The 27,263-nt window shown below is 35.0% G+C and overlaps 1 protein-coding gene across 1 annotated transcript in view; it reads left to right on the plus strand.

Annotated features, from left to right (window-relative positions):
- Window positions 1-27,263, plus strand: part of LOC142338245 (serine/threonine-protein phosphatase 6 catalytic subunit-like) — an 81,398-nt gene that overhangs the window by 31,149 nt on the left and 22,986 nt on the right. Inside the window, exon 2 of the mRNA XM_075387916.1 lies at window positions 9,997-10,231. Within this exon, the coding sequence (XP_075244031.1) occupies window positions 9,997-10,231 (235 nt within the window). The remainder of the gene's footprint in view (window positions 1-9,996; window positions 10,232-27,263) is intronic.

The raw sequence follows: 27,263 nt of genomic DNA on the forward strand, positions 1-27,263 counted from the left end.
TTATGTAGTCATCATACTCGAATTTTTTTATAGAAAAGGTTGCATATTCAAATCCTTTACTAAATCGGATAATTGTGTTGTTTTGAGTAAAAACGTCCAAAAAATTGTAAAAGAAACAAGAGTCAACATCAATTTCGTCTACTCTGTAAGCATCAGCGATTCCTTCCTTTCTTTTTTAATTTTTTTCCAAAAGTTGTAAGTGATTTTTGATCAACATTTTTCACAAATGAATACGGTATCAAGTAAAACTCTGTTAATATAAAAGAAAATTAAAATAGAAAAAGCAATGCATAAATTGAAATCGTTTATCTTGAGAATTAGATTTCTAAAGCTGAAGTCTGATTGGGCGGGAGGTTCTATTACAACAACATTAAGTTGTACAACGTAAACTTTTTCTTCAATAGTAGATGGAAACTTTTTCTTGATCTCTCTCTTGTTGTGTTGGAAGCACATTCATTCACTAGTTTCTATTTTCAGTAAAACTAATTTTGATCTCAGGCAGTAAATTTTATCAATATTTGAGATACAAAATTTTGGACTAAATCTATACAAAATACTGTAACAATCGTGAATTTTTAAAGAATAGTTTTCTTGTTGTAATTTCTTTGGGGAAATAATCTGTATGGAAAAATTCAAGTAAAGTTTAACAAATAAGAGTGAGAAGAAAGTGAGAAAAAAATGTTTAGTTCGAATTTTTTGCCACGGAATGAATTTGTACATTTAAACTGAAAGCTAGTTAATTATATGCAGTACTGTCGCAATTAGAATCATATCAATCTTCTAGAATGTTCTGACATGACGCCTGAATCTAAAAATAGAAATGACGTCATTTCCATATATGGAAGGGATGAGTCATCATCGAGTACCTCAAAGTTACATAGCAGCTTTAAATCATTATATTTTCTGTTTTTTCAGATTCAGTTGCTTCGCAATTTACCTGAATTTTACTCAATTCATATTGAACTAACATAACAATGCCTGCACTCGATAGAAATCTCCCAGTGAAATGCACAAAGTGCGAAAAAATGGCGGTGAAGAAGCATATGGCCAGACACAAACAGTCTTGTGATAGTGGGACTTTATCATGCCCCAAATGTCCCAACTTTTTTACAAAGAAGAAGGAAGACTTGAATTATCACCTTGCCAAGCATCATGCCCCAAAAGATGTTAAGCTTAGTACTGTGTGCTTGGAAGAGTTCCCAAGTTTTTATTCTCTTCAACAACACAAGAGGAGAAAGCATGGAACTTCGACAAAAGTTGGGACCAAATCGAGTGAAAAGCTCAAAGAAGTCCTAGAATCAGAGGAGCTAGACCAGAACAACGAGCAATTGCAGCAGGAACTTAGTGCTTGCCAGCACTTTTTTGATGATACGGAAATGGAGAATGGGAGACATCGAGTGTTTAACTTCAAGTTGTCCAAGCTCGATCCCAATGAGATCAACGAGAAATTAAAAGAAGTTTTCGAAAAATTAAATTTTGGTGCCAAAGTGAATCTGGCTCTTGGTTTTATCCTGCGCAATGTGGACACAAATGAGTATCGATACTTTTATGCGCATGAGAACAACACTTTCTTTGAAAAATCTCATTTGCTCTGTTCAAAAGGTGACTTGGTCTCTCTTCAAGACAGAGTAGAGAAAATGGATCTAGTGGAGACGTGTGCACAGGAGAGGGAAAATACAAAGTGGCGATTTGCTTTGACTACTAACGTAACAATATTTTGCGCTCTCCTAAAAAACATTCCAATGGGATGTATCGATGCTGTTCTTCCTGAACAGTTACTTAGACGACCAGATGTGAATTGTCTTGTATCGAATGGTTACGGCGAGACCTACAAAGATTATCTTTGCCTGTTCAGAGCTATAGCTGTTCACTTGTACGGATCATCTGAGTTGGAAACGAATGCAGCAAATTTGTATAGTGCTTTTCTTCATGAATCCGGACATGATGCAATCAACTTCAGGGGAGTGTCAATCGATCATCTCGTGTTTGTTGAAAATGCTATAAAGCATAACATCTTTGTATATGATATTGATATAGAAGAAGGAAAATTCGTTGGAGAACTTGCAAGAAGTGTTGAAATGTACGAAAAGAACATTAATTTACTGCGATACAACAACCATATTTGCTACGTGGATGATATTAACACATTCTTTAAGCGATTCCTTTGCCCCAGTTGCGATACATTTATAAAGTACGTAAGTAATTTCAACCGTCATGTAAAATCCTGCAAAGACAGAGTACAGCATATTTATCCAAAGAGTGTGTATGCTCTGCGAGAAACTTTGTTTGATAAACTCGATGCATTTGGAATTTCCTACAACGATGATCAAAAATTGTTCAAAAACTTGGCTATTTTTGACTTTGAATCTATCTGCGTTCCCACTGAAGAGTTAAAAGATACAAATACAACTACTTGGATTGGAAAACATGAGCCAATATCTGTCTCCATTTCCTCCAACTTGATTGAAGAACCTGTGTTTCTATGCGACAAAGACCCTAAGAACCTGATTGTTTCTTTTGTCGAAGCTCTTGAGGAGTTAGCTAACAAGAGTAAAACCGAAATGCAAACAAAATTTGCATCAATTCAAGAGATAATCAATAGCCGAGTTGAAGCCATCTTTGAAAAATTGAACGAAAGGAAAGGTCGCACAAATCCTGCATTTGATTTCGAAGATGAGTGTATTGAGGAGGAGGAAGCTGATATGTCTACGCAGTTCCTACAAATGCAGAAAAATCAACTTTTGGACTTGCAACAACACTTTGAGCGTTATATCAACACATTACCCGTATTTGGATTCAACAGTGGAAAGTACGATTTGAATCTCATCAAATCCTACCTTCTACCTTATCTCATTCATGAACGGGATATTCAACCTACAGTTATCAAAAAGGCAAAACATTTTGTTTCCTTCAAATTCGGTGATGTGCAGTTCCTTGACATTCTGAATTTCCTTGGAGGAGCTACATCTCTCGATTCATTCCTCAAAGCTTACAAGACAAGCGAGTCTAAAGGTTTCTTCCGATATGAATGGTTCGATTCTCCAAATAAACTTGACGCACCTTTTCTACCCCCCTATGAATGTTTCTTCAGTAAGCTGAAGAATCACAACCCTTTGGAGAAAGAATTCACTGACTTTACTAAATTGCTGAACAGTGGACTATCTCAACAAGAAGCTCTGAAAAAATTGAGACTGAAAGAAGTTCCCCCATCTGGAGTCGACAACTACAATTACTTGAAAGTGATTTGGGAGGAAGAGCAAATGTCTACATTTAGAGATTTTGTCAAGTGGTACAACAACAAGGATGTTGTTCCAACAATAGAAGCAATGCAAAAAATGATGGAATTTTATCACAACAAAGGAATCGATATGTTAAAACTTGGATGTACACTTCCCAATTTAGCAAACATTTGTCTTCACCAGTCAACAAACCACAAAATTTTCCCATTTGTTGAAAGTGACAAGGATTTACATGATAAAATACGCGAGGACATGACTGGTGGACCTTCTATTGTGTTCACAAGAAAGGCAGTAGTTGATCAAACCTTTATCAGGAATTCAGAAAATATTTGTAAATCTATCGTGGGTATTGATGCTAGTCAACTCTATCCCTTTTCAATGTATCAAGAAATGCCAACAGGAATTTACACACGGTGGGAACTCGACACAAATTCTCAAAAATTCAAAGCTCGAACCAATAAATTTCGAACATTTGAGAACATGGTCATGTCTTATCTCCAATCACAACGCCCAGAATGCATAATTGAAAGCTATTATACGACCGGGAAACGGAAAAAGATTGACTGTTTTAGCGTGGACGGTTTTTGTGCTCATTGTGACACAGTATTCGAAGCTATGGGTTGTTATTTCCATTTTTGCCCATGTCAAGAAGCTCGAGCAAGCCTCTCGGAGGAGGAAATGCAGAGAGGAATCAGAAAAAGAGAACACGATGAACTGAGAAGAGATTATTTGAGAAACAAAGGATACAATTTTGTTGAAGTCTGGGAGTGTAAATGGTGAGAACGTGTTAAAGAAGAAGAAAATGTTAGAAGTCACGTGAGGAAGAACTTTCCCTTCAAACTACCTATGAAGCAAGAGTCTCTTTTAGCGAAAATAAGAGATGGGAAAATGTTTGGATATGTACAGTGCGATCTCGAAGTTCCAGACGGATTATAGTACAAGTTCTCTAATTTCCCTCCTATTTTTAAGAACTTTAATGTCAGTCGATCCGATATTGGAGAAAATATGAGAGAGTATGCAATTGAAAACAACCTACTCAAACAACCTCAACGAATGTTGATTTCGAGCTTCAAGTTGGAAAATGGGACAATCATTACACCTTTACTCAACTTTTATCTCAGTCTTGGTGTGAAATGTACAAAGATTTATAGATTTGTACAATGCACACCCAAAAAATGCTTCAACAATTTTGTTCAGTCAGTGGTAGATGCTAGAAGAGCGGGTGATGAAAATACTGACTCTAGCGTTGTGGCTGAGACAATGAAATTGTTGGGTTACAGCTCTTATGGGTATCAAATTATGGACAGAAGTAGACACACAGAGACCAAGTACCTGAATGATGAGAAGACGCACAAAGCAATCAATGGGAAAATGTTTAAGCGTCTGAACAGTGTGTCAAAAAAAATTTACGAAGTTGAGTTTGCAAAATCGAAAATTGAGCATCGAGAACCTATAATAGTTGGATTCTTCATACTTCAGTACGCTAAATTACGTATGTTGGAGCTCTACTATAACTTCTTCGACAGATTTTGCGATGTGGATAAATTCGAAGAGTTAGAGATGGATACAGATTCTCTTTTTTTAGCCCTAGCGCACGAGAACTTGTATGATTGTATTCGACCTGCTAAAAAGGAAGAATGGGAGACTTTGCGAGAAAAGGACGGTGATGATTCCTTCAGAGCAGATGCCTCACACAACTTTTTCCCTAGAACATGTTGTTCTAAGCATAAGAAGTATGATAAACGGGAGCCAGGTCTTTTCAAGGAAGAATTCAGATGCACCGAAATGATTTGTCTCTGCAGTAAAACCTATTGTTGCTACGATGCTAAGTCGGACAAGTACAAATTCAGTAGCAAAGGCCTGAACAAAAGAACTCTGGAAGAGACTGGAGATGGACCAATGGAAAAATATCGACGAGTGATGGATGAAATTATCAACCTTACTTCGACAAATAGAGGTTTCAGAACAATAAATCATTGTGTTGCTACATATGAACAGACAAAGAAAGGGCTATCCTATTTCTATCCCAAGCGAGTAGTTGTAGCTGACGGTATCCATACCGAACCCCTCAAATTGTAGATCTTTTATAATAACTTTTATTCTTCTCTAATGTGTGATTTTTTATTATTTTGTCTTTGTGAATTTTTATAATTATGCCTTTAACTTTATACAAGTTTAATGTAAATGTTCGAGTGATTTTGTATTTTGATGTGCATAATTTATACTATGTCTGTTATTTATAACTTTTTCAATTCAATTTTTTTTTAAAAAAGCTATCATTTTTAACCAATCAGAAGAGAGTATTTAGAAATTATTGAAAAAACGGCGTAAAAATGTACAAAAATCTCAACAATTTTTCAAAAAATACCCCTAATCTTAATATATGTCAGCGGATATAAATAATCTTAAAACATGTCGACCGCTATAACTAATCTTAATACATGTCGACCGCTATAACTAATCTTAATACATGTCGACCGCTATAACTAATCTTAATACATGTCGACCGCTATAACTAATCTTAATACATGTTGACCGCTATTACTAATCTTAATACATGTTGGCCGCTATGATTAATCTTAATACATGGCGGCTATACACAATCTTAATACATGGATATTCTATTCCTAATCTTAATACATTGAGATTCTATTCCTAATCTTAATACATGGAGATTCTATTCCTAATCTTAATACTTGCAGATTCTATTCCTAATCTTAATACATGCAGATTCTATTCCTAATCTTAATACATGCAGATTCTATTCCTAATCTTAATACATTGAGACCGCTATACCTAATCTTAAAACATGCAAATCCTAAAAAGGGGGTGGGGACCCCATTTCTTGGAAAAAGCCGCTATAACCAATCTTAATACAGGGGGTCCGCACCCCCGGGGACTATCACTCATTCTATTACTACTAACGTTTTCAAGATTGTCAGTTGTTGCCCGTCAAAATCTGCTAATGTTCTACCAAATTTGTTTAACACAATTTAAGTTTTCACAAATTTTATCCGTGGAATCTTGAAAAATGTCTATCGTTATGGTTAAGCTTTGTTTGTCGTGTTTGTAGATTTTCTGATTATGTAAATAATTGCTAGAAAAAAAATCGAAGTTTTTTAGCAATAATATTAGTCCTGCGGTCTTTTGTGGGTTTTTGTCTTGACCAATTCTAGCCTTAACCGTCTTAAGTATGGGATTATTCAAAACTGTTGAGGGGCATATTCATGGTGTGACATCCTTATCCAACTTTCTCCCTGTCAAAACTGAGCTCTTCAATATTTAAATTGCCCAGCTTATACAATTACTTTATCACAAAGTAGTCTAATATTCATTTTTAAGCTATATTTTATCTTTTTGAAGCTATCAAAGCTATTATGTTTTGGAATAAGTGAGACGCCATCTGTTCTAGAAAACCATATCAAATTTTCTATTTTTTGCCCACTCTTTAGCTCTCTCTAGTAATTTTTGTTGTAATTAAGTTAGGATGCGATCTGGGTGCGTCATCACAGTTCTTAGCACAATCTGTGTAGTGTTAGCATGATTCTTGATTACTTTCAAAACAACTTTCTCAATTGTGTGACCGCATTTGCTTTATCGTTCACTAAACAGAAGACGTCAGTAGTCATGAATGCAATTAGTTAGCCAGAATAGCATTTTCTGAGGTGTTCTTCTTTGCTTCAGTTGTATTCCAGGACTTGTCTTGCTTTGTTTATGATTTTCTCAGACAGATTGATTAGTTTCAACTGCTTTTGGGGGTTATTTTACAACTGCCTAATTTCAATTTGATTCAACTTAATTCATATCTAATTCCTTCGTTTCACGGAAACACCGTTTAGGGGATGTCGCAAGGAAATAATTGAGAAAAATTTTTGTCCCAATGAAAATGTAAGCCGTATCAAATTAAATTTGACAAAATATTAAATAAATATTAAATATTAAGTTTTTAAATATTTAAAAAAAGTTTCCAGTGTTTTGCATTTATGAAACAAAGTGTTATGGCTGCGAACAGCTTGAAATGAGAAGCTTTTCACAGAATATTTGCGACGTGGAGCCGCTGTTTTTAATGTTTTCTTTGGGTTTGTTTTCGATTATCTAGATAAACCATGCAACCCTGGTTTCATTAAAACTATTAAAACTTCTACAGCAACAATACCCATGTTTTTTTGGCTAAAATGTTCTTGCTGAGAAAATAAGAGATAATGAAAAACAGTTAACTGATGAGAAAATAAGAGAGTATGAAAAACAGATTCTTGCTAATTGCTCCGATTTGTTTCGAGCATTTTTGTGACGGCGAAGAGACATTTTTTATTGTTTTTGATGTGCATTTATGCGGTGAAGTTTTCTAGATTTTAGCTTTATGAGATTTCATTAAATGAATGCAATATTCTTTTAGAACAGTTTATTGGGACCAGGCATTGTTTTCATTCTGTCCCTAATTTTTTCTGATGTTTACTTTTTGCAAGAGTGATTAACGTTCCTTGAAGATTTCCGCTGCCAGTGAGTACTTTTTAAAATAATTTGTGGTGCTGTTAAAACAAAACCAATAATTTATTTTTCTGTTCGGATTTTTACAGTAACAGCATTTTTGGTGCTACAATTTTTGTTTTCCAGTCATTTTCTTGAAATTCCATTCATTTTCTAAGTTTGCGGTGTGATTTCCTGATGTGTCTTTTAAGGCCGAACAGTGAGTTGCGGGGATTCGAGATTCAAGACCTACTCTCTGAAGAGACTTAGCCGGTAAACGTTTTCAAGATTGTCAGTTGTTGCCCGTCAAAATCTGCTAATGTTCTACCAAATTTGTTTAACACAATTTAAGTTTTCACAAATTTTATCCGTGGAATCTTGGAGAATGTCTTTCGTTATGGCTAAGCTCTGTTTATCGTGTTTGTAGATTTTCTGATTATGTAAATAATTGCTAGAAAAAAAATCGAAGTTTTTTAGCAATAATATTAGTCCTGCGGTCTTTTGTGGGTTTTTTGTCTTGACCATTTCTAGCCTTACCCTGTAAACTTTTTTCGAGAACGGGATAAACAGTGGCTGAGCAACTATCTTAGAGCCTACGCCGAACTAGTCTTAAGTATGGGATTATTCAAAACTGTTGGGCATATTCATGGCGTGACATCCTTATCCAACTTTCTCCCTGTCAAAACTGAGCTCTTCAATATTTAAATTGGCTAGCTTATACAATTACTTTATCACAAAGTAGTGTAATATTCATTTTTAAGCTATATTTTATCTTTTTGAAGCTATCAAAGCTATTATGTTTTGGAATAAGTGAGACGCCATCTGTTCTAGAAAACCATATCAAATTTTCTATTTTTTGCCCACTCTTTAGCTCTCTCTAGTAATTTTTGTTGTAATTAGGTTAGGAGGCGATCTTGGTGTGTCATCACAGTTCTTAGCACAATCTGTGTAGTGTTAGCATGATTCTTGATTACTTTAAAACCACTTTCTCAATTGTGTGACCGCATTTGCTTTATCGTTCACTAAACAGAAGACGTCAGTAGTCATGAATGCAATTAGTTAGACAGAATAGCATTTTCTGAGGTGTTCTTCTTTGCTTCAGTTGTATTCCAGGACTTGCCTTGCTTTGTTTATGATTTTCTCAGACAGATTGTTTAGTTTCAACTGCTTTTGGGGTTATTTTACAACAGCCTAATTTCAGTTTGATTCAGTTTAATTCATATCTAATTCCTTCGTTTCACGGAAACGCCGTTTAGGGGATGTCTCAAGGAAATAATTGAGACAAATTTTTGTTCCATTGAAAATGTAAGCCGTATCAAATTAAATATGACAATTATTAAAAAAAAGTTTCCAGTGTTTTGCATTTATGAAACAAAGTGTTATGGCTACGAACAGCTTGAAATGAGAAGCTTTTCACTGAATTTATGCGACCTGAAGCCGCTGTTTTTTAATGTTTTTGGGGTTGGTTTTCGATTATCTAGATGAACCATGAAACTTTTTTTTTATTAAAACTATTGAAACTTCTACACCAAAGTTTACCAAAGTTTTTGACTAAAGTGCTTTTGTTGAGAAAATAAGATAGTATGAAAAAGAGATAACTCTGAGTTAGAAGTTATCAATTTGATTTAGAATTGTTAAAAAATCTTGAATTCTTCAAAGTGGTATAGAAAAAGATTGATGAAGCCAAATAATACAAAAAAAATCAAAATTGAAGGATTCGTGTTTAGTTACAACAAATTTTAAGAAATCGTTTTTTGATTATATCATATTATAAGTGCAACAAAGTTTTTTGTAACTGATGATACTCAGGTTTTTTGGTACCTCTGAAAACTCATTTTTTTCCTGCTGTTTCTATTTCAAACTTCAGCTAAATAATTTAGCTTTTCTCAGCAACTTGATGAAAATAACCATACTCCGAACCAAACGTTTCTGAAATATCATTTCTGATAATTTGATTTGAATTATGTTATGGTTTCAAATTCGAATATGGGAACTTTATGTGCCACGCACAGAACAAGCGAGCCTTCTTGTTAGATATTAAATTTGATACTTTTTAAATGTCAAATTGATTGTTGTCAGTTGTTTTATGGAATTGATTTTAGCGTTGGAATGATGTACTTGAAATCCCATTTTGCGCCAGAAAAGGAAGAGAAAAATGATACATTATGACATACACCTTTTTTCCTCCGCGTGCCATAAATTATCATTGCAATTTTTTGTTTTACACGAAGTAATAACGAGTCAATTATTTAGCCGCTTGTTATTGCACTGGTTCGAAATAAACTTTTAGAACTGGAGGTCAGGTGGCAGATACAAAGTATGTGTTTCTTGGTGACTTTGTAGACAGGGGCTACTACAGTTTGGAGACTTTGACCTGTTTGCTGCTGTTGAAACTCAAGTACAGTGAGAGGATTGTGCTTCTCAGGGGAAACCACGAAACCAGACAGATTACACAAGTGTATGGTTTCTATGACGAGTGCATTTCCAAATATGGCAACGCTAATGCATGGCGGTATTGCTGCAAGGTTTGTCATTTTTCAGTTTATTGGATCACCTCGTGTTTAATTGATCTGAAACAAAATTTGTACCATTTATTTCATTCCTATCCGCTCCCATCCTATGTCGTTCTACCCAATCTAAATCCCTTGGGTTTCTTAAAATTTAACTTTTGGCTCATTTTTATTCGCTCTCACGCTAGTAGCACCGTAAAGCGGGCAAAGGAATGCAGTTTTTCAGATGAAATATCAAGCTCTCGATAATCTGCTAAAACTGCATAGCAAAGCCTCTTATCGAAGTCAGTAGTTGTCTGTGAATTTTTCGACTTTTGACAAAAGGACATTTAGCTGTTTTTGGAGTTGTTTTGGTGTTTCGTGGACAACAGTGACAATACCTCGTCACTTATTTGCACTTTGCGTCACTTATATTCACGAGAAAAAATTTATATGTTATCTTTGACATAAGGGACGGAAAATGAATCAATTTCATGACTCTTATCCACTGGTAAACGTAACCGTTGTCCATGATTTTGAGGATGTCTGAAGCTTAAAACTTTTTTACTTTAACTGTTCTTGTGAAATCTCTTTAACTGTTCTTCCCTTCAAAGACTTTAACTGTTCTTGTGAAATCTGCCAAATGTCTTCATAGAATTGAAAGTGACTTTTCTGAAAATACTCATCTTTCTTTCGGTCCAATTCACACTATATTATTTATTAGATTCTGCACCTTTGGACAACTGTGATGTGGACATGAGTTGCAAAACCTTGTCCCTGTCTTCTACCAAAATTGTCCACGCACATGCTTAGAACCCTAATCTTCAAGCGTGGTGGTGGATACGAAAAACTAATGAATTTACTCGAGCAAATGCTTCTACGTGATGGATGCGGAAATATTTTTGGGACCTTTTCCTATGTTGAAAATTTCCTATTTATTGAGAAAAGCCTTAACATTTGACATGTTCTTGCTAAAGCTGATTGGGTATTGTGTGCTATTAAGTCCCAAAATATCTTGTCCTCAAAAGATAGACTTTTAAATTGCTCTGAAACAACGTATGAGGCAAAAAAAATTTTAGTAATGGTTGTCTTTTTGCGCCTGACACTTTTTGAATGTTTGGAGCTTTACTTATCTTGATAAGCTGCCGTCATTCAGATTTCCTTGTGACTTAACTCACTGTGGCGGAGTTTACTATAAAATCGATCTCAAACTACGCCAAAAGGAAATTTGTTTGCCGATTTAAAACATTGCTTCGGTGCACACAAGGTTCCAATAAAAGTCAATTGAAGTTCCGGAATGGGGATATGGCACATAACTGCTAAATCAGACTGGCTACTATTGAGCCCCTTAAGTAAGGTGTGGACCCCTCCCCTAGACAAATTCGTCCGATGGCGTGCGGCTATGTTTCGAAGTGGTGATTGGTTTGCTTCTTAACTCTAGATATTGTTGTAGACAGGGTGATTATGAAGTGTTGCTGTTTCTTTGTTCGGCCGTGGCCAGATACTTGTCTTGGAATCAAATTCAGCTATTTTGTAGAAATGCTATATAAGTCTAATTTATAATGAAGAGGCTTGGTGATGTGTGTAAATGTTCTGACCCCGCCAAACCAACCATCAAAAGAACTCAATGATGATGCAGTAGAGAGAGCCGATGAGATCTACCATTAACAACACTACGAGACAAGACAAACAAAATAAATAACTACCGTTATCAATTACTATCAATACTCAAATATATTTTAAAAAAACACTTGATAACAAAGACAAATTAGCACCACATACAACCTAATTCAAGCAATTTAACTTATTACTAGTAATTAATAGCCGCCCTCATCTTCTCAGCCGGCTATTATAGCGCTCAGCGCTCCTATTTTTTACAATTCAAAGAATTTGAATTGTATTGGGGCGCTGTCTTTTTTTTTTTTAAGATCTGTTCACACATTTTCATGATTTTTGAAGTCAAATTGGAGTAGTGATTTTGGTCACGCCGAAACAGGAAATGGAGCGAAAAAGCGAGTGGTTTTGCGGCGTGAATTTTTTTCGCTCTAATTTTAAAGTAGAGTGCGAAAATGGTATTTGAACAAAAATTAGGTTTCTCGCTAGTGGTTTTTTGTTCACATGCGGCAATTTCACTCTGATTTTTACTGTTTTTTCGATTTTTTGGATCGGATTTTTTTCTAAATGGTTTTCCCAATCCATTCACAGCTCATTCTAGGCCTAGTTTTTAGTTTGAATTAAATTTTCATTTCTCGCTAGTGGTTTTTTTGTTCACATGCGGCATTTTGACATTGATTTTTTGTTTTTTTTTCTTATTTTTTGATCTAATTTTTTTAAAAATTGTTTTCTCAATTAACTCATAGTCCAGTCTAGGTCTAGTTTGTCTGTTTATTCAATGAAAATTCTTTGAATTGTACGTCAGGACTTGTCCTGCTATGTTTTTTTACTTCGTCGAATAAAAAAATGTTTCGCTTTACCTCATTTTGCCGCCTTTTCAACATTTTGCGTGAAATCTTTTTGACTTCTCTAGGCTAGTTTCTCTCTTCTCTCATTCTGCTAAAAGTGATTTTGAACATCAGTTGCTCATTTAGGTATTAGTTACCTCTCTCTAATGCTTATTGTTATTGATAGTAGCCCCTGTAGCCTCGCTCTCTAAGAAACAAGTATGTTCAACTACGAAATGCCATAAAAAAAATCGGACTTAAAAAAATGTTTTTGTACAAAAATCTCTTTTTTTCAATATCTTCTGTTATTTCAATCCCAATCATGCTTATTGGAATCAACGGCGGCTATTTTCCGGCAATCTGCCGGGTATGTTAATGATGTAGGAAGCAAGTAGACAAAAACTAAAAGGGCAAAGTTAAAATACGATTGTTTTTTTTGTAAACATTTAGTTTCACAGCGATCTACTGAAATCATTAAATATGCTCATTTATACCTACCTCCACAGGAAGCAATTGAAACCTGTCCCTATTCAAAATGTCATGCGACTCAAAAAGGACGACAAATACAGTTTCAAAAAAATTCAACCACATTTTGCTGGATGTCATGGATAAATTATTACACAATTTCTCCCTGTATATATTTGATTGAATTTGAAAGATTAAATTGCTAGATTGTCATTGGATAGAATTGCATGTAGTAACTTACTGAAAAACTAGTGTAATTGTTGTTTGTAGAAGTTGATTGAGTACAGCAGTTGGATTATTTGGAAAATTGTAAAACAATTGGATTATTTGGAATGTTGAGTATATTAGCTGAAGAAAATAGTTTAATTGATTGGGACTCTGCATTGAACCAGCATCTGAAACATATATGCAAAACAATCATTTTTTGAACTGAGTATGAGATATATAAGTTGGTGACAGGAGTGGGACCGGTGATAAACAAGGTCCTTTACAAAGTTGCGTTGTAAATTCGATTAGAACAAACTTTTATTTGATTTATGTCATAGATAACAGAAAGTGCTTCTATTTTAGAGACGAAACTTGCCCTCATTTTTATTCGATTTTATCTGGCCTCGATCTTGCAAACACAACGATTCATTTACCACCCCAAATGGCTTTCAAAAGTAGACGAATAATTATATTTAATGATTTCTTTGACTTTTTAGAAAAATTTTTATTTTCTTTGTGTAGTTTCTATAGTTACGCAATCTATCAATTTTACCTATAAAATTTAAATGTCGAAATCTCAAAACGTAGAGGCAAAGTTCTTTTTATAGCAGAAAGCCAAACTATGATTCAAATTCTTCATCACATTGAAAATTCAGATCAACTGAATATTTTTATTATTACGCCAGAACTTCATCAATTTTCTCAAGTAAAATCATTCATTCACTCAATAGATACCTGTATTAAACTTGAACCAGTTATAAATATTTCGTCGAAACTTGATTTCTCATAGTAAAGACAAATAAAAATTGATTAAATTGCAGAGGAAGTTGCGGCAGCAGCAACCGCAATTGATTCGGCTAATCGGGGTGTAGCGCCTACTGCAGTGCCACAAAGAGTTAACCTTCAACCTTTCAGTGGTGACCCACTTGAGGATATCAGAATTTTTCGAGAGCAAATAGAGAGCTCAATTGAACTTGCACAAGTACCAGCAATTGGACGCGTTGGTTACCTTAAACTACAACTCCAAGGCGGTGCTCTGAATTATTTCCTTGAATTACCTGATGCTGAACGAAACACGCTAACTAATGCGCTTGCAAGCCTCGAGTCTCGATATCTCAGTGCAAATCGCGTGGAATTGTACAAATTGAAATTCCAGGAGCGAAAATTTAACCAATCCAAAGAAACTCAAGAGGATTTTCTTACTGATTTGATCGGATTGTTAAATGTGGCCTTTGCTAATTCAGGAGGTAATGATTATTCAGCTGAGAGAACACGTAGAGTTCGTGACGCCTTTATTACTGGTATGCCGACGCATATACGCATTAAACTTTCATTGCAACCGGACACGACTACGGTTACTGATCTCTGCTCCTCTGTTTCGAAACGTTTCGAAACGTTCTGTTTGAAAAGCATTCTTCCCGATGAAGAAGCCAGCACAACTGGATTTAAACCAATAACACAAGGCCCTACATCAACATGTCTCGCTGCAGCTATTAGCAGCAGGACGAGAGCAAATGAAAATTTGGCAGCAGGACAATGAGATCTCAGTAAACAAATGAACAGGATGAATTTGAACTTGAACAACCGGAGATTCAACAATAGTAACAACAGAGGAAGATATCAGAGAGGAAGATACAGTTTCCTTCAACCACTTAACAGACAAAATTTTCAAAATCAGCAACAACAATACCGTGGTTCCTATTATCAACCAGTCTTTCAAAATCAGCAACAGCAAAAGAAATAATCGCGGCAATTATTTGCAACCAATGTTCAGAGGAGGCTTCTTGAACAGAAGACCTGGATTTCGTTTTAACACACCTATCTGTCGCACGTGTGGAAAGCCCGGTCACGTCCAAAAAAAAGTTGGTTTAAACCACCACCACAAAGAGGTACAAACATACCATTCGTAACAACGAATTCAGAAAACTAAAGATAGAGCAACCATTTTTATCAGCGCTTACTACTAACACAGCTCATTCTGTGCCAAATTTCGGTACCAACCTTCTCTACGTGCCTCTACAATTTGATAATGATACTTTTAAAGCCCTGATTGACACTGGCGCATTTTCTAGTGCCATATCCAGAAATCTGGTTCAAAAATTCAAAAGTTGCAGTCCAGAGAGCATCGAAGTCCTTGACACTTCTTATCCAACAAAAGTCAGAGTTGCTGATGGACAAATCAATGTTTGTGGAAAAGCAGAATTTTGCATTCAATTGGGATTGAATCATTACAAAGAGGATTTTCTTATATTAGAACAAATGAGCTCACCAATACTGGGCAATCGATTCTTCGTCAAAATTGACATAATTATTCATCCTTCAAAAAAATTGCTAAAGTTCCCAGACTTTGCATTGAGAATAAATTCGCTAAACTCTCGTAATAAGAATTTGAGTCAAAAGAATCTTGTTCTTGAAACTATCAGCAAAACTGTGTTAAAGTCAAATCAACAAGAAATCATCGAAGTGCAATTAGCAAAACCTGACATTAGTTATAAACTTCGGTACGGATCAATCGACCCTTCAATTCTAATTGAAAAGAAGAAAAGTTTATGTCTGATGTCTTCAATGAATCGATTAGCTGTCGGAACGGCTGTCGGAGTAATTAATCTGAATCCATATCCCGTTACTATTTCGGCGAAAACTAGAATTGCAAAATTTGTAATCATGACACCAACTCAAGCATCTAACATTAATTCTATCCATCCATGTTTACTATCTTCGATCACAGACTCGTTATCAGAATACGATTTTCGAAAACAAAAATCTTCTGTGATGCAACAAAATTGGATGCCAAGAGATAAATTTTGGCTGCCAACCCCAGAAAATTGCTTAAATGGTGAAAATCTACAAGGAGTTTGGAAAACAATATACTACACTCTCAAAAAACTTAAACAGCAGGAACAACTTGACGCAACGATGGACGCTGAGAATAGGAACAAATCTCTATCAAAATTTTATTGGAATGAGTCACAAGTCAGACAAGATGAGAAAATGATAATGGAGAACCTTTTGGTTCAATTTCATGATATTTTTGCCAGACAAAGACCGGACTTAGGCAAAAACACAGATTGTTTGGTGAAATTAACTCCAGAACATGATCGTCCTGTGTATTCAAAAAACCCTGCAACCCCAATCCATCTTCGGGATGAACTGTTAGTTGAATTAGTTTTAATCGAATGTTATGATATTATCACAACACTTCCGTTTTCAAAATACTCTTCGCCAACTTTTGCCCAACGGAAGTCTTCGGGAAAATTGAGAATTCTAATTGATTTCAGCTGAATTAATCCTTTACAGCGTTTTGACTATAAAAACAACAGCTTCCCTATACCTACAATGGCAGACGCAACTGCACATCTAGCTGGAAGATCAATTTTGGCAAAAACGGACTGTAGTCAAGTCTACTTCTCAATGCAGATGGCTGATAAAATAAGTATGCAACTTTTAGCGTTTAACTTTGGTGGAAGAACATTTGCGTTTAATCGATTAGCACAAGGTTCAAATCGCTCACCAACAGCGTTTAGTTCTTGTGTAAGCAAACACTTACAATCTTGTGTGGCAAGTCACAAATGTTTCGTATATTTTGATGATTTGTGAGGTGGAGCAAAAGATGGCAAAGCATTAATTGACAACCTTAAACATATTTTCCAGTGTATTCGAAACTTAGGTTTCAAGTTGTCAATTGACAAATGTCAATTCGGAATACCGAAAATACAGTTTCTTGGACATACAATTTCATCAGATGCAATATCTCCGAACAAACCGAAAGTTGAGAAATTTCTCCAATCAGTTATATTGCCTAAAGCACTTAAACAGGTAAGACGTCTCATCGGATTCATGGAGTACTTTCAAAAGTTTATTCCAAATGTCGCCGTGAAATTTCAAACTTTCTTCAAATTGTTGCGTAAAGAATCATCTTTTCATATTACTTATGAACACGAAAATAGTCTGGAAATACTTAAATCTGATTTAGTCAAAGCGTGCAATCTATCGTTGAAAATGGCTGAACCGCATTTCCAATTCTTAATTGTATGTGACGCAAGTTTCTATGCCGCAGGATTCATACTACTTATAGAAGAGCCCGATGATAGCTCAACGGAGAAAAGCAAAACGTATGCACCAGTAGCCTTTGGCTCACACTTGTTTTCACCAGCACAGTTGAAACATTCAATTTATGCGAAAGAATTCTTAAACATTCAATTAGCCTTTGAGACCTTTGAACATTATGTATGGGGAGTTTCTGATAAACCCATTATAGTATTGACTGACAATAAAAGTGTTACGCGTTTCTTCCAAACTAAAAAAATGCCAGGCAATCTTTGGAATGCCGTTGACTACATTCTTTCATTTAGTTTAGTTCTGGGCATATTTCGGTAAAAGCAAATGCCGCAGCAGATTATTTATTACGAATTTATTTAAATCCTGTCACAAAGTAAAAACACAAGCTTAACGACCGTATTCCAGTTCGTGACATTGAGATACAAGTCTTGGCAAATACACCAGACAATGCTTTAAATATTCTGGTACCAGACTTCATAATAACTACAATTACAATTGAACCTGTAGAAAATACTGTTGACATTCAAATTGAGAAATTCACACAGCTGAAAGAACCTAGTTTAAATAAACTTTCTGAGTTTAATCCTCTTGATTCCTACGATTTAACTAAAAAAGTTAATGCCATCGACATGAAGAAAGAATAGAAGTTAGATAAAGACATACAACAGGTTCTACAATGGTTGAAAAACAATAAAAGACCAGACGTCGAGTACAATTCATACGACTTACAGAAATACCATAAAGGTTTTGGTCGTCTAATAGTTGACAGTGGTCTTTTATGGAGAAAATCCTTTGATCATACTGGTAAAAACTACATAAAGCAAATTGTGGTACCCTAGCAGTTACGAACAGAGTTGATTTATAGAATACATAACTCTAAAATGAAAAGCCATTTTGGAATACAAAAAACGATTCGTGAATTTAGACGAAAATATTAATTTCCCGGCTTCATTGAGTTTCTAATTCAATACATTAACAGCTGTTTAACTTGCCTTGAAGCAAAATCTCCGAAACACCAAGTTCTACAACCTCAACTATCTCCAGTTAGTTCAAATACAAGTATGCCAGCGGATATGTTACAAATTGACATAGTAGGACCGTTACCAAAATCTGGTGGTTTTTCATACATTCTTACGGGAATGGATGTGTTTAGTAAGTATGTGTTTGCCCAACCACTTACTTCAAAATCTGCCGAAACAATATGCAAATACCTAATGCAGTGCTTTATGCGACATTCATATATACCCACTTTGGTATTGCCTGACCAAGGCCTACAATTCACTTCAAAAATGCTGAAAGAACTTTCAACATTACTTGAATTCCGACTAAAACATGCTACATTAAAACCTGTACAAACTATAGGAGTAGTTGAGAGATCACACGGACCACTGAAACGGTACTTGAAAATATATGAAAATCAAATACAACACGACTGGCACAAGTATATAGACCTAGCTGTCTTCCAAGATAATACAAGTTACCACTCTACAATCGGTTGCCCTCCAAGCTTAGTTTTCCATGGACGAGTACCACTAAATCCTACAGACCCGAGATTTAATAAAGCCAACATTCACAAACAGAAATGTAACTTCGACTACATAGCAGACGTGCAAAGTAAAATGTCAACACTATTTGTCCAAAATAAGGAAGCCTTGCTGAAAAGCTTTAATAAATATCGGTATTATTATGACAGAAAAGCTAAAGCAGTTCCTTTGAAAGTTGCCGAATATTGCTTACTTTTATGCCCAAAACTGTCTAATGAACATGAGAATATTAGCAACATGCAATGTAAGTGGATGGCTCTTTACAAGGTAGAAAAACTTTTAACTAGAAGTCACTACCTTATAAGAAAAATTGAAACAAATCATACTCAAGTTGTTCATAGAGTTAGACTAAAGCTTCAGTACACAGTACAAGACGTTGAAGTGAAAGAGGAAAATTTTGTTGCTGATCCTTAAGACCCTGAAAATTTGCGAGAGCCTGAGTTGTTTGATAATTGTTTTGACGAAGTCCTTTATAGTCCTTGGAATGATAATAGAAAAGCGGTAGTTCAAACACGCATTAACACCAAAGATAATACAGTTCGCGAAGCCCAACCGGGGACTCCAGAGAGACGCGTTCAGCAAGCAGAACAAACACGAGAAATACAACAATCCAATGAATCGTCACCCTTACAATTTAACACACCAGATTCACAAATAAATGTTTCCCCTAATTCTTCCGATGGCAATTTTAGAAGTCCAACAACAGAAAATAAATTACCAGTACAATCTTAGAGCGCAGTACCGTCAGAGCCTAACGCGCCTGTTTCTAACTTAGCTCGTTTAATAGCTGAGAAAAGATTAGAAAGACAAGCTTGAATTGCACAACAACCGCCAAGTTCAACGGGCACACCAGCAAACGTAACTAATAGCCGACGACCTGATTCACCGCAAGTTGCTAACACGGTCTCAAGGTACGGTCGCGTAAGGAAACAGACGCAGCATTTTCAGTCTACTTAGCTACTCGTTCAGAAAATTGAACTTTTTTCATAATTCCTTCTTCCCTATATTCTTATCATTATCTTTCTCTTAAAACTTATCTTTTGCTACAAAGTTCTTCCTATATTTCTCTCAGTAATACTTACACTACAGTTGTATAGCTCTAGGCAATTCAAATTACAGGCAGTTAAAAAGTACCCAACACAAAATTTAATTCCAAAGAATGAAATTACATGCAAAATTGGTAAAAAATCGTTCAAATTTACATTTAAAGCCAATTTTCTCAAAATTTTAAAAGGACAATAAACAACTCTGCTTGCTGGGCGTTGTAGAGCACGCAGTTACCAATCGTTTGATACCATTCATGATGCTCAAAAGTGAACAACGGCCTTACGCAAATTTACTTTTGAAATTATTTTTACCTTTTTAAGCCAATGTCGATTGCTGAATATTTAATTCAGCCCGACATTTTATAACAGATGCTTTGAATAGAGACGCACTGTGCCAGGCGATAGTTGCTCCAGATAGTATCCCAGTTGTTTCACAGCCATGCACAGCACTACAGTCTCGCATTACACCGTATTTAAACCGGCGCTCCATTCGCTCTAAATATTATCCTAACTTATTACTTTTACTTTATCATTTTAGAAATAACTTCCTAATTACCAATATCATGGTCTTTCTTTTCATTATACAACGCTTCTTGGTTGAGGAGACGAAAGCTCCGCTGCCTCTTTTTAGAAGACCCACTTGGTTGACCACGTTTACTTTAACTACTAGAAATACAAATTGGCTGATCGGAATTATTTAAAGCAACTAAGTGTTCAGTAACGCCAGTGTTTATATTCAGTGAATTATCACGTTGAGTAGCCCAGTCAGCAGCCCCTTGTGGTCCCTGAATTTCAAGTAATCTTTATGTTGTGCGCCTCAAGCCATTTCCATAGAATTGCAAAGTTTCTTGCGCCAGCTGAATATCAGTCACGTTACAAGCCTCCCAGCCAAGCACTAAGGAAGGGCCATTTGTAAACGTTAAAACTGTATGAACACACAGCGCGGGCTGGCATAACTTGGAATGTAATATTTGAGTTTATTTGCTAACTCTGCTGAAAGAGCAGAAGGACTGGATTTTACAAAACGAATAAGGTTATATACATTTCGAATGCGTTTTTCCAGCAACACAGATTTTAAACCACGCTCACAATTTATAAAAACTTCATTTCCACAAGGCGCATGAGAAATTGAATCTGTGCCCCCGTTTCTATATGAGCTTCGGTGAATCAGGAGTTCCACTGATAAAGGGCGTCAAAATTCGAAAATGTCAAGTTTGATGATAAATTGTAAATAACAAGTGAATCCATAGAAAAGCTGATACAACTCGAATAACTGTCTAATTTTGACTCGGAACACTGGTTTTGTTAATAGCATCTCGATTCTCTGTTTGCCCTTTTGATTTTGGACGGTAGCGTATAACAATTATCAACTAAGCTAGAAAAATGATTAACTCCTTGTGATTCGCTAACGTCTTCCAGGAAAAACCCATTAACTTGCAAAAAATTATGATTCGATAAAGCTACTGAACGTTTTACCCATCCACCATCGATATAATGAGCAAATCCTTGATCGATTTAAACTGATTGAACTTTTTTCCAGTTTTTGGCTCCATTTACATCAATTATGGGTACAGAACGTCAACGCAGTATGTTTAACATATTATCGTTACAATATTCGTTTCCAAAATTCGTTATTTCATTATATATATATATATATATATATATATATATATATATATATATATATATATATATATCGGAGAAATTTCGAGTAGACATTTTTATCTCAAAAATCATGTACCTTGATTACTCAATCTTAAAATAAAAATATATGTTAATTAACACTATATTAACATCTGGCGATTACTCCAAAGGCAACTAAACACGGCCAACAGCAGACGCAAAGAAAGGCACCCACAGACAACACAGCAACCCAAAAGACAGTTTCACTTTCATCACTTGACACTTCAGGACAAGGTTACTCCACAGAAGTTGCCTCGTGGACAACTACACCAGCTTCAAAGAATACCATTTTATTATGGCAATATAATACATTTAATTCTGGTGATATTTTCTTTTGTGTACAAGCAGAACAGAACGTACAGAACAAAAGAAACCTGCAGAACAAAGAGTTTCATTTCAACTGAAAAATTACTCTTTTCCACGTGAGTTTAAAATTATACCATTCTAGGAACATATTGTTTAATTCTTTATCATGACCCCTAAACAGACAAACGAAACTATATTACTTCAATAATTGTAAAATCTTATGTGCACTGCGCCCGTTTTTGCAGAATTTTTAGTTCATTTTGCAAAATACGAAAACTAGTTCTTATTGAAAGCACTGACGTCCAAGAAAGTCAGTTGACTTAAATCGTCATACATGTTTTACACCTAAGACAACATATTTTCATGCCTCAAGCACTGACAAAAACACTAGAACACCCAGAATCAAAACTTTGAAAAATTTTCCTTGTCGGTATCCTGAGGATCAGATTTGAAATTAAGTAAAAAATTAACCTTAAAGGCGCGGTAAAAATATAAAAATTATTATGCTTGATTATGTCGAGACAAATTTTGCTGAAAGAGTAATCACAAATCTTCGATCAAATGAGCAATTTTGATATAAAAAAACAGTTTGAAGGTTTTTACAATAAAAGTAACTTCTTTATCCCCAGGATTTTTAAGTCTGCGGAGAAAATTCTACAAAAAGTTATCTAACTTACCTCGCAGCTCAGACATTTATTTATTCAATAGAGAAAAATATATATCATGTTTTTTGTCCTACAGGTAAACAAAAAATTCTCAGATTGGCTACCTGTGAACTTAAGTAAGGCCTGTTAAACCTCATTTTGATTAGAAAACAAAGAAAAATGATTTCCTTGAAATACCTTCCTTTTCTATTAGTAATCGTTAAATTAAGCTATAACAACAGCGATGACTCACAAAAGGGTATAGAATTCATGTGTCAACAAAAATTGTTATTGGCAGAAAAATTTGTTGACATTCAATTTCTGGTACCGTTTCCTCGATTGGACACAAAAATATATCAACAGTTGAAAAACTTGTCACTGCTCTTAAACAATTCTTGGCATCAATATGAATTTGGATGTGATCTTAAACTTATGAAAACAAACGAAAGCGGCAAGTGAACATGTTGAAAAACAACTAATTGCAGCTCAAAATGATGTTGGAGATATCAAAGACCAAATTTACAAAACACTTAGAGAAAAACAATTTGGGACAAAAAACTATCAAGACAAAAACGAGGACCAGCTGTTCTTGCGTTTGGAGCACTAACAGCAGTCACTGCTGGTGCAGGCATTGCTGGCTCACTGGGAAGCATTTTTGGATAATTGGGAGGAACAGATCAAAACAGAGAAGACATTGACTTTTCTTTAACTCAAATAGAAGAAAATAACAAGCGATCGATTGAAATAAAGAGGAAAATGAACGACAAAATGTTCATAATTGCAGATCAATTGAAGGACGTGAATAATTGTCAACGCAAACTCATAGAAACTCAGAAAAATCACTCGGAAGTTCTAAATAAAGCAGTTTCGTTAATTCGTAATAACTCGAGAGAACTGATGGCTTGCAATCAACTTTTCTATGCACGATATCAAATGTTACAAGTTCAGACAAATTTAATTGGATCCTTGTCCGCTCTCTTGAATGAAATTAAATCGTACAGAACAGCAGTGTTTAGCTACAAGCTTACAATTTTAAATTCAGTTATGACAATGGTCAATAAACTAATACCAATGGCTTTACTTCCAAGAACAGCTCTTGAAGAAATTCTGGAAGCAGTGGTAATTTGGCAGACAAAAACAAATGAGCGATTATCTTTGGCAATACCTACAAATCAGCTCTTAACGTATTACGAAACAAAAATTCTCAAATGTTGACGCAATGGAGGATGGAATGTTCTTCACTTCGTCGATTCCGTTTACGACAGAAGCAACTGCTCTTAATCTTTAGAGCGCTATACCAGTTCCCATGCCCAACGAAGGTACTGATGGATATTCCGCGCAGTATGCCGTCGAATTGGACTTAATTGCTATAGCTGAATCGACTCATAAAATCGCACTTCTATCGCAAGATGAAATTAACAGGTGCGTAGGGTCAAGCAGTTTTTCTGTTTGCATTAATGGCTTTTCGCTTGACACTGCTCACGACTTATGCCTAGGATCACTTCTGATTGACAACCTTTTTATTGCTTTACAGAAATTTGATATAAACAGTAAAACTGCCAGTAAAGAAAAAAACCTCGAAATATTGGCAATGGAAAGTGGATGATCACTTCGGCAACTCCTAAATTCGATATGTATTTGAGGAAATAATGAGGAACAATGACCCATTGACTCGAACAAAACTCGTAGGATGTCAAGTATGTATAATACAATTAGAGTCTGGAACGAAAACTGAAACAACCTTTCTTGAGATCAGAGCTGACATGTTTTCGTGTCACAATGCTACAATTACACGCCTCGACATAAGTCTGACTGATCCACTCAAACATTTGCTTGCGAAAATACCAGCGATTGATAATTTGCCTCACATGGCAACAATAGCACAAGCGCGCCAACAATTCATTGAAGGTTTTCAATTGAAAATGTCAGAAGTGCTTGAGTATCAACGATTGTCGTTCGATAAACTTGATGAAGTCGCAGAGCCGATATTGCGAGATATGCAAACAGTTCGTACCAGTCTAAGTAACAAGTTCACACAAGCTCATACATGGAAAATGTCAATCATTATTGGAATAGCCTCATTCATAATATCAACGGTTTTACATATTTTTTTATTAACTACTTAGTTCACAAGTATGGAAAACGCTATGCGAAACTGATGAGATCTGAAAAAGGAGTAATATCTCGACCAGTACTAATTGTTACCGATGATGAGTATCAAATTCTCAACATACACGCAGAGTTTAGAATGTTGAAAGAGAATGTTGTAATTAATCAAACTCAATTAATGTCTGCCCTCTCATACAGTGGAACTGTTCAACAAACTTCTGCTCCTCCTATGGACATGAACCTTTTTTTGTCAACAGTTGACAAACAATCTTAACCAAGTCTAAATGAATCAGCGCGAAAAAGACACAGAATAAACAATTATTAACCACAAGCTTAATCTTAAAAAATGCCTTTAAAAGGTGAAAAAATAATCACGAAAGTGTTATCACAGTTTCAATGTTATTTTCAAAGTATCTAAAAAGAGGCACAAAAAAAATTATTACATAATTAATTTTCACAATTGATTAATTGCTTATAATGGTTTCTGCTAAAGTGCATGAAGCACAAATTGAAATTTCTTAGAAATTTTAGATAAAATTTTATACATTATTATGATGGAGTGAAATTATTAAAGAGGTTCAGTGTTATGGATAAATTATTACACAATTTCTCCCTAAATATATTTGATTGAATTTGAAAGAGATTAAATCGCCAAATTGTCATTGGATAAAATTGTATGTAGTAACTTACTGAAAAACTAGTAGAATTGTTATTTGTAGAAGTTGATTGAATACCGCAGTTGGATTATTTGGAAAATTGTAAAACAGTTGGATTATTTGGTTGGAATGTTGAATATATTAGCTGAAGAAATTAGTTGAATTGATTGGGACTCTGCATCGAACCTGCATCTAAAACATATATGCAAAACAATCATTTTATGAACTGAGTATGAGATATATAAGTCGTGAAAACCGTGACCAAGCAGTTAAAACCACAATATTCTCTGAAAAAATTAGATACTTTGAGTGGCGCTATCATAATTTGGCGAACATTTCTGCGCAAACACAGCGTTGAAGCCATTAAAACAATGAGATTTTCACTGTAATGAAATTTTTTCATTTGGCCTTATTTGCACGTTAATGGAATCATTAGCAGGTTTGATTAATTGAGCCGTGATTTGAAACCATTCCGGTCTGTAATTAACGTAAAAAGTCATAAATTGGCAAAAGATATTAAAAAAGCGCCCCAATACAATCCAAATTATTGGATTGTAAAAATTCACAAAATTTTATTGTTAATTCAAATTTTGTTTATGACAATATTTTGTTTAATTCAAAGTTAATTAAATGACAAATGTTTATTGTTAATTTCGTTTCAACTGAAAAATCTCAAAAAAAACACCGTTTACATTTTTGCCCAAAAACATCAAGTTTTGTCAAAAAACGCCGAAATATGACTGAAATTAACAAAAGGTGACATGCAAACAAACCCAATTACTCATTATTAATTGTTGGAGCAAACTTTCACCTTATAAAACTTATTTGCCAACTTCATTTTAACTAACATAGCACATTTTATTCTACATTCATACCTCAAAAATTACCAATGTTTGCACATTTTTGGCCTTTTTTCATCAGAAAAAACAAAATGTAGGTAAAATTGTTCACTAGATAATGTTTAATATACACCCGATTCCTTAACAATATTTCACTTACCATATTTTAACGTTTTTTAAAATGTATAAAAATGCTTATTGGCGGAAAAAATATTAATTTTTTTACCATCAAAAAAAACAATATTTGCTTTTTTTCAAAGTTTTGTCCGGTTTTGGCGCAAAATCACTTCAAAAATACACTTTAAGCGTTCCATTCAAACTAATTTCACCAAATTTCAACTGGCGGCCATATCGAGTTTTTCCCGAAACAGTAATGAAGCCATAAAATCACTTTTTTAACCAATTTGAGACAAATTTTTAATCCCAATTTCTTCAATTTTTCAGTCAATTTTTACGATATTTGTCCTCTATTCATTCTCATGCTCTATTTGCAGTTTGAAACTCTACTTGAAACTTCTCTCCAAACTTGATATTTAACAAACGTCCATTTTCATTACTTTGCACTTGTTAATTCGAACATATGGGCAATAAAACCCATAAAATTAATACAACTTGTGCGGTCTCAGACTCGCAAAACTATTTAACTTCTTACATTGGAACAAAAACCACAAAAAAACTCATCAAAAGTAAACTGTACTTCCCGTACCGCAGAATTCGAGCAGGTTAGTCAGTTTCGCCTGTCAGGCCTTCATCAGTCCTTCAATTTTTGGACAAGGACACCTAAAAAGGAGGCCAGGCCGGTATTGTAACGGGGGGGAGGGCAGCCCCCGCCGTTAAATTACCGGCATTTTCACTACTTCTGTTACAATTAATTGATCTTGTTTGTGCGGCGATTTTTATATCAGTTCAAGTTTCGGCACTCTAGTCGCTGGTATAGCATTACTTCGGCATAGTTGAAAGTATTCCTTTTTTCAAATCATTAAATTCATTTTGTCAGTCCCAACAGTTGCTCAGCGAAGCGATCTAAAATCAGAGTCGAAATTGGAAAACGAAATCAAAAATAGAAACG

Source organism: Convolutriloba macropyga, chromosome 4 (genome assembly GCF_964194025.1).
Source record: "Convolutriloba macropyga chromosome 4, txConMacr16.3, whole genome shotgun sequence".
Classification (NCBI taxonomy): domain Eukaryota; kingdom Metazoa; phylum Xenacoelomorpha; order Acoela; family Convolutidae; genus Convolutriloba; species Convolutriloba macropyga.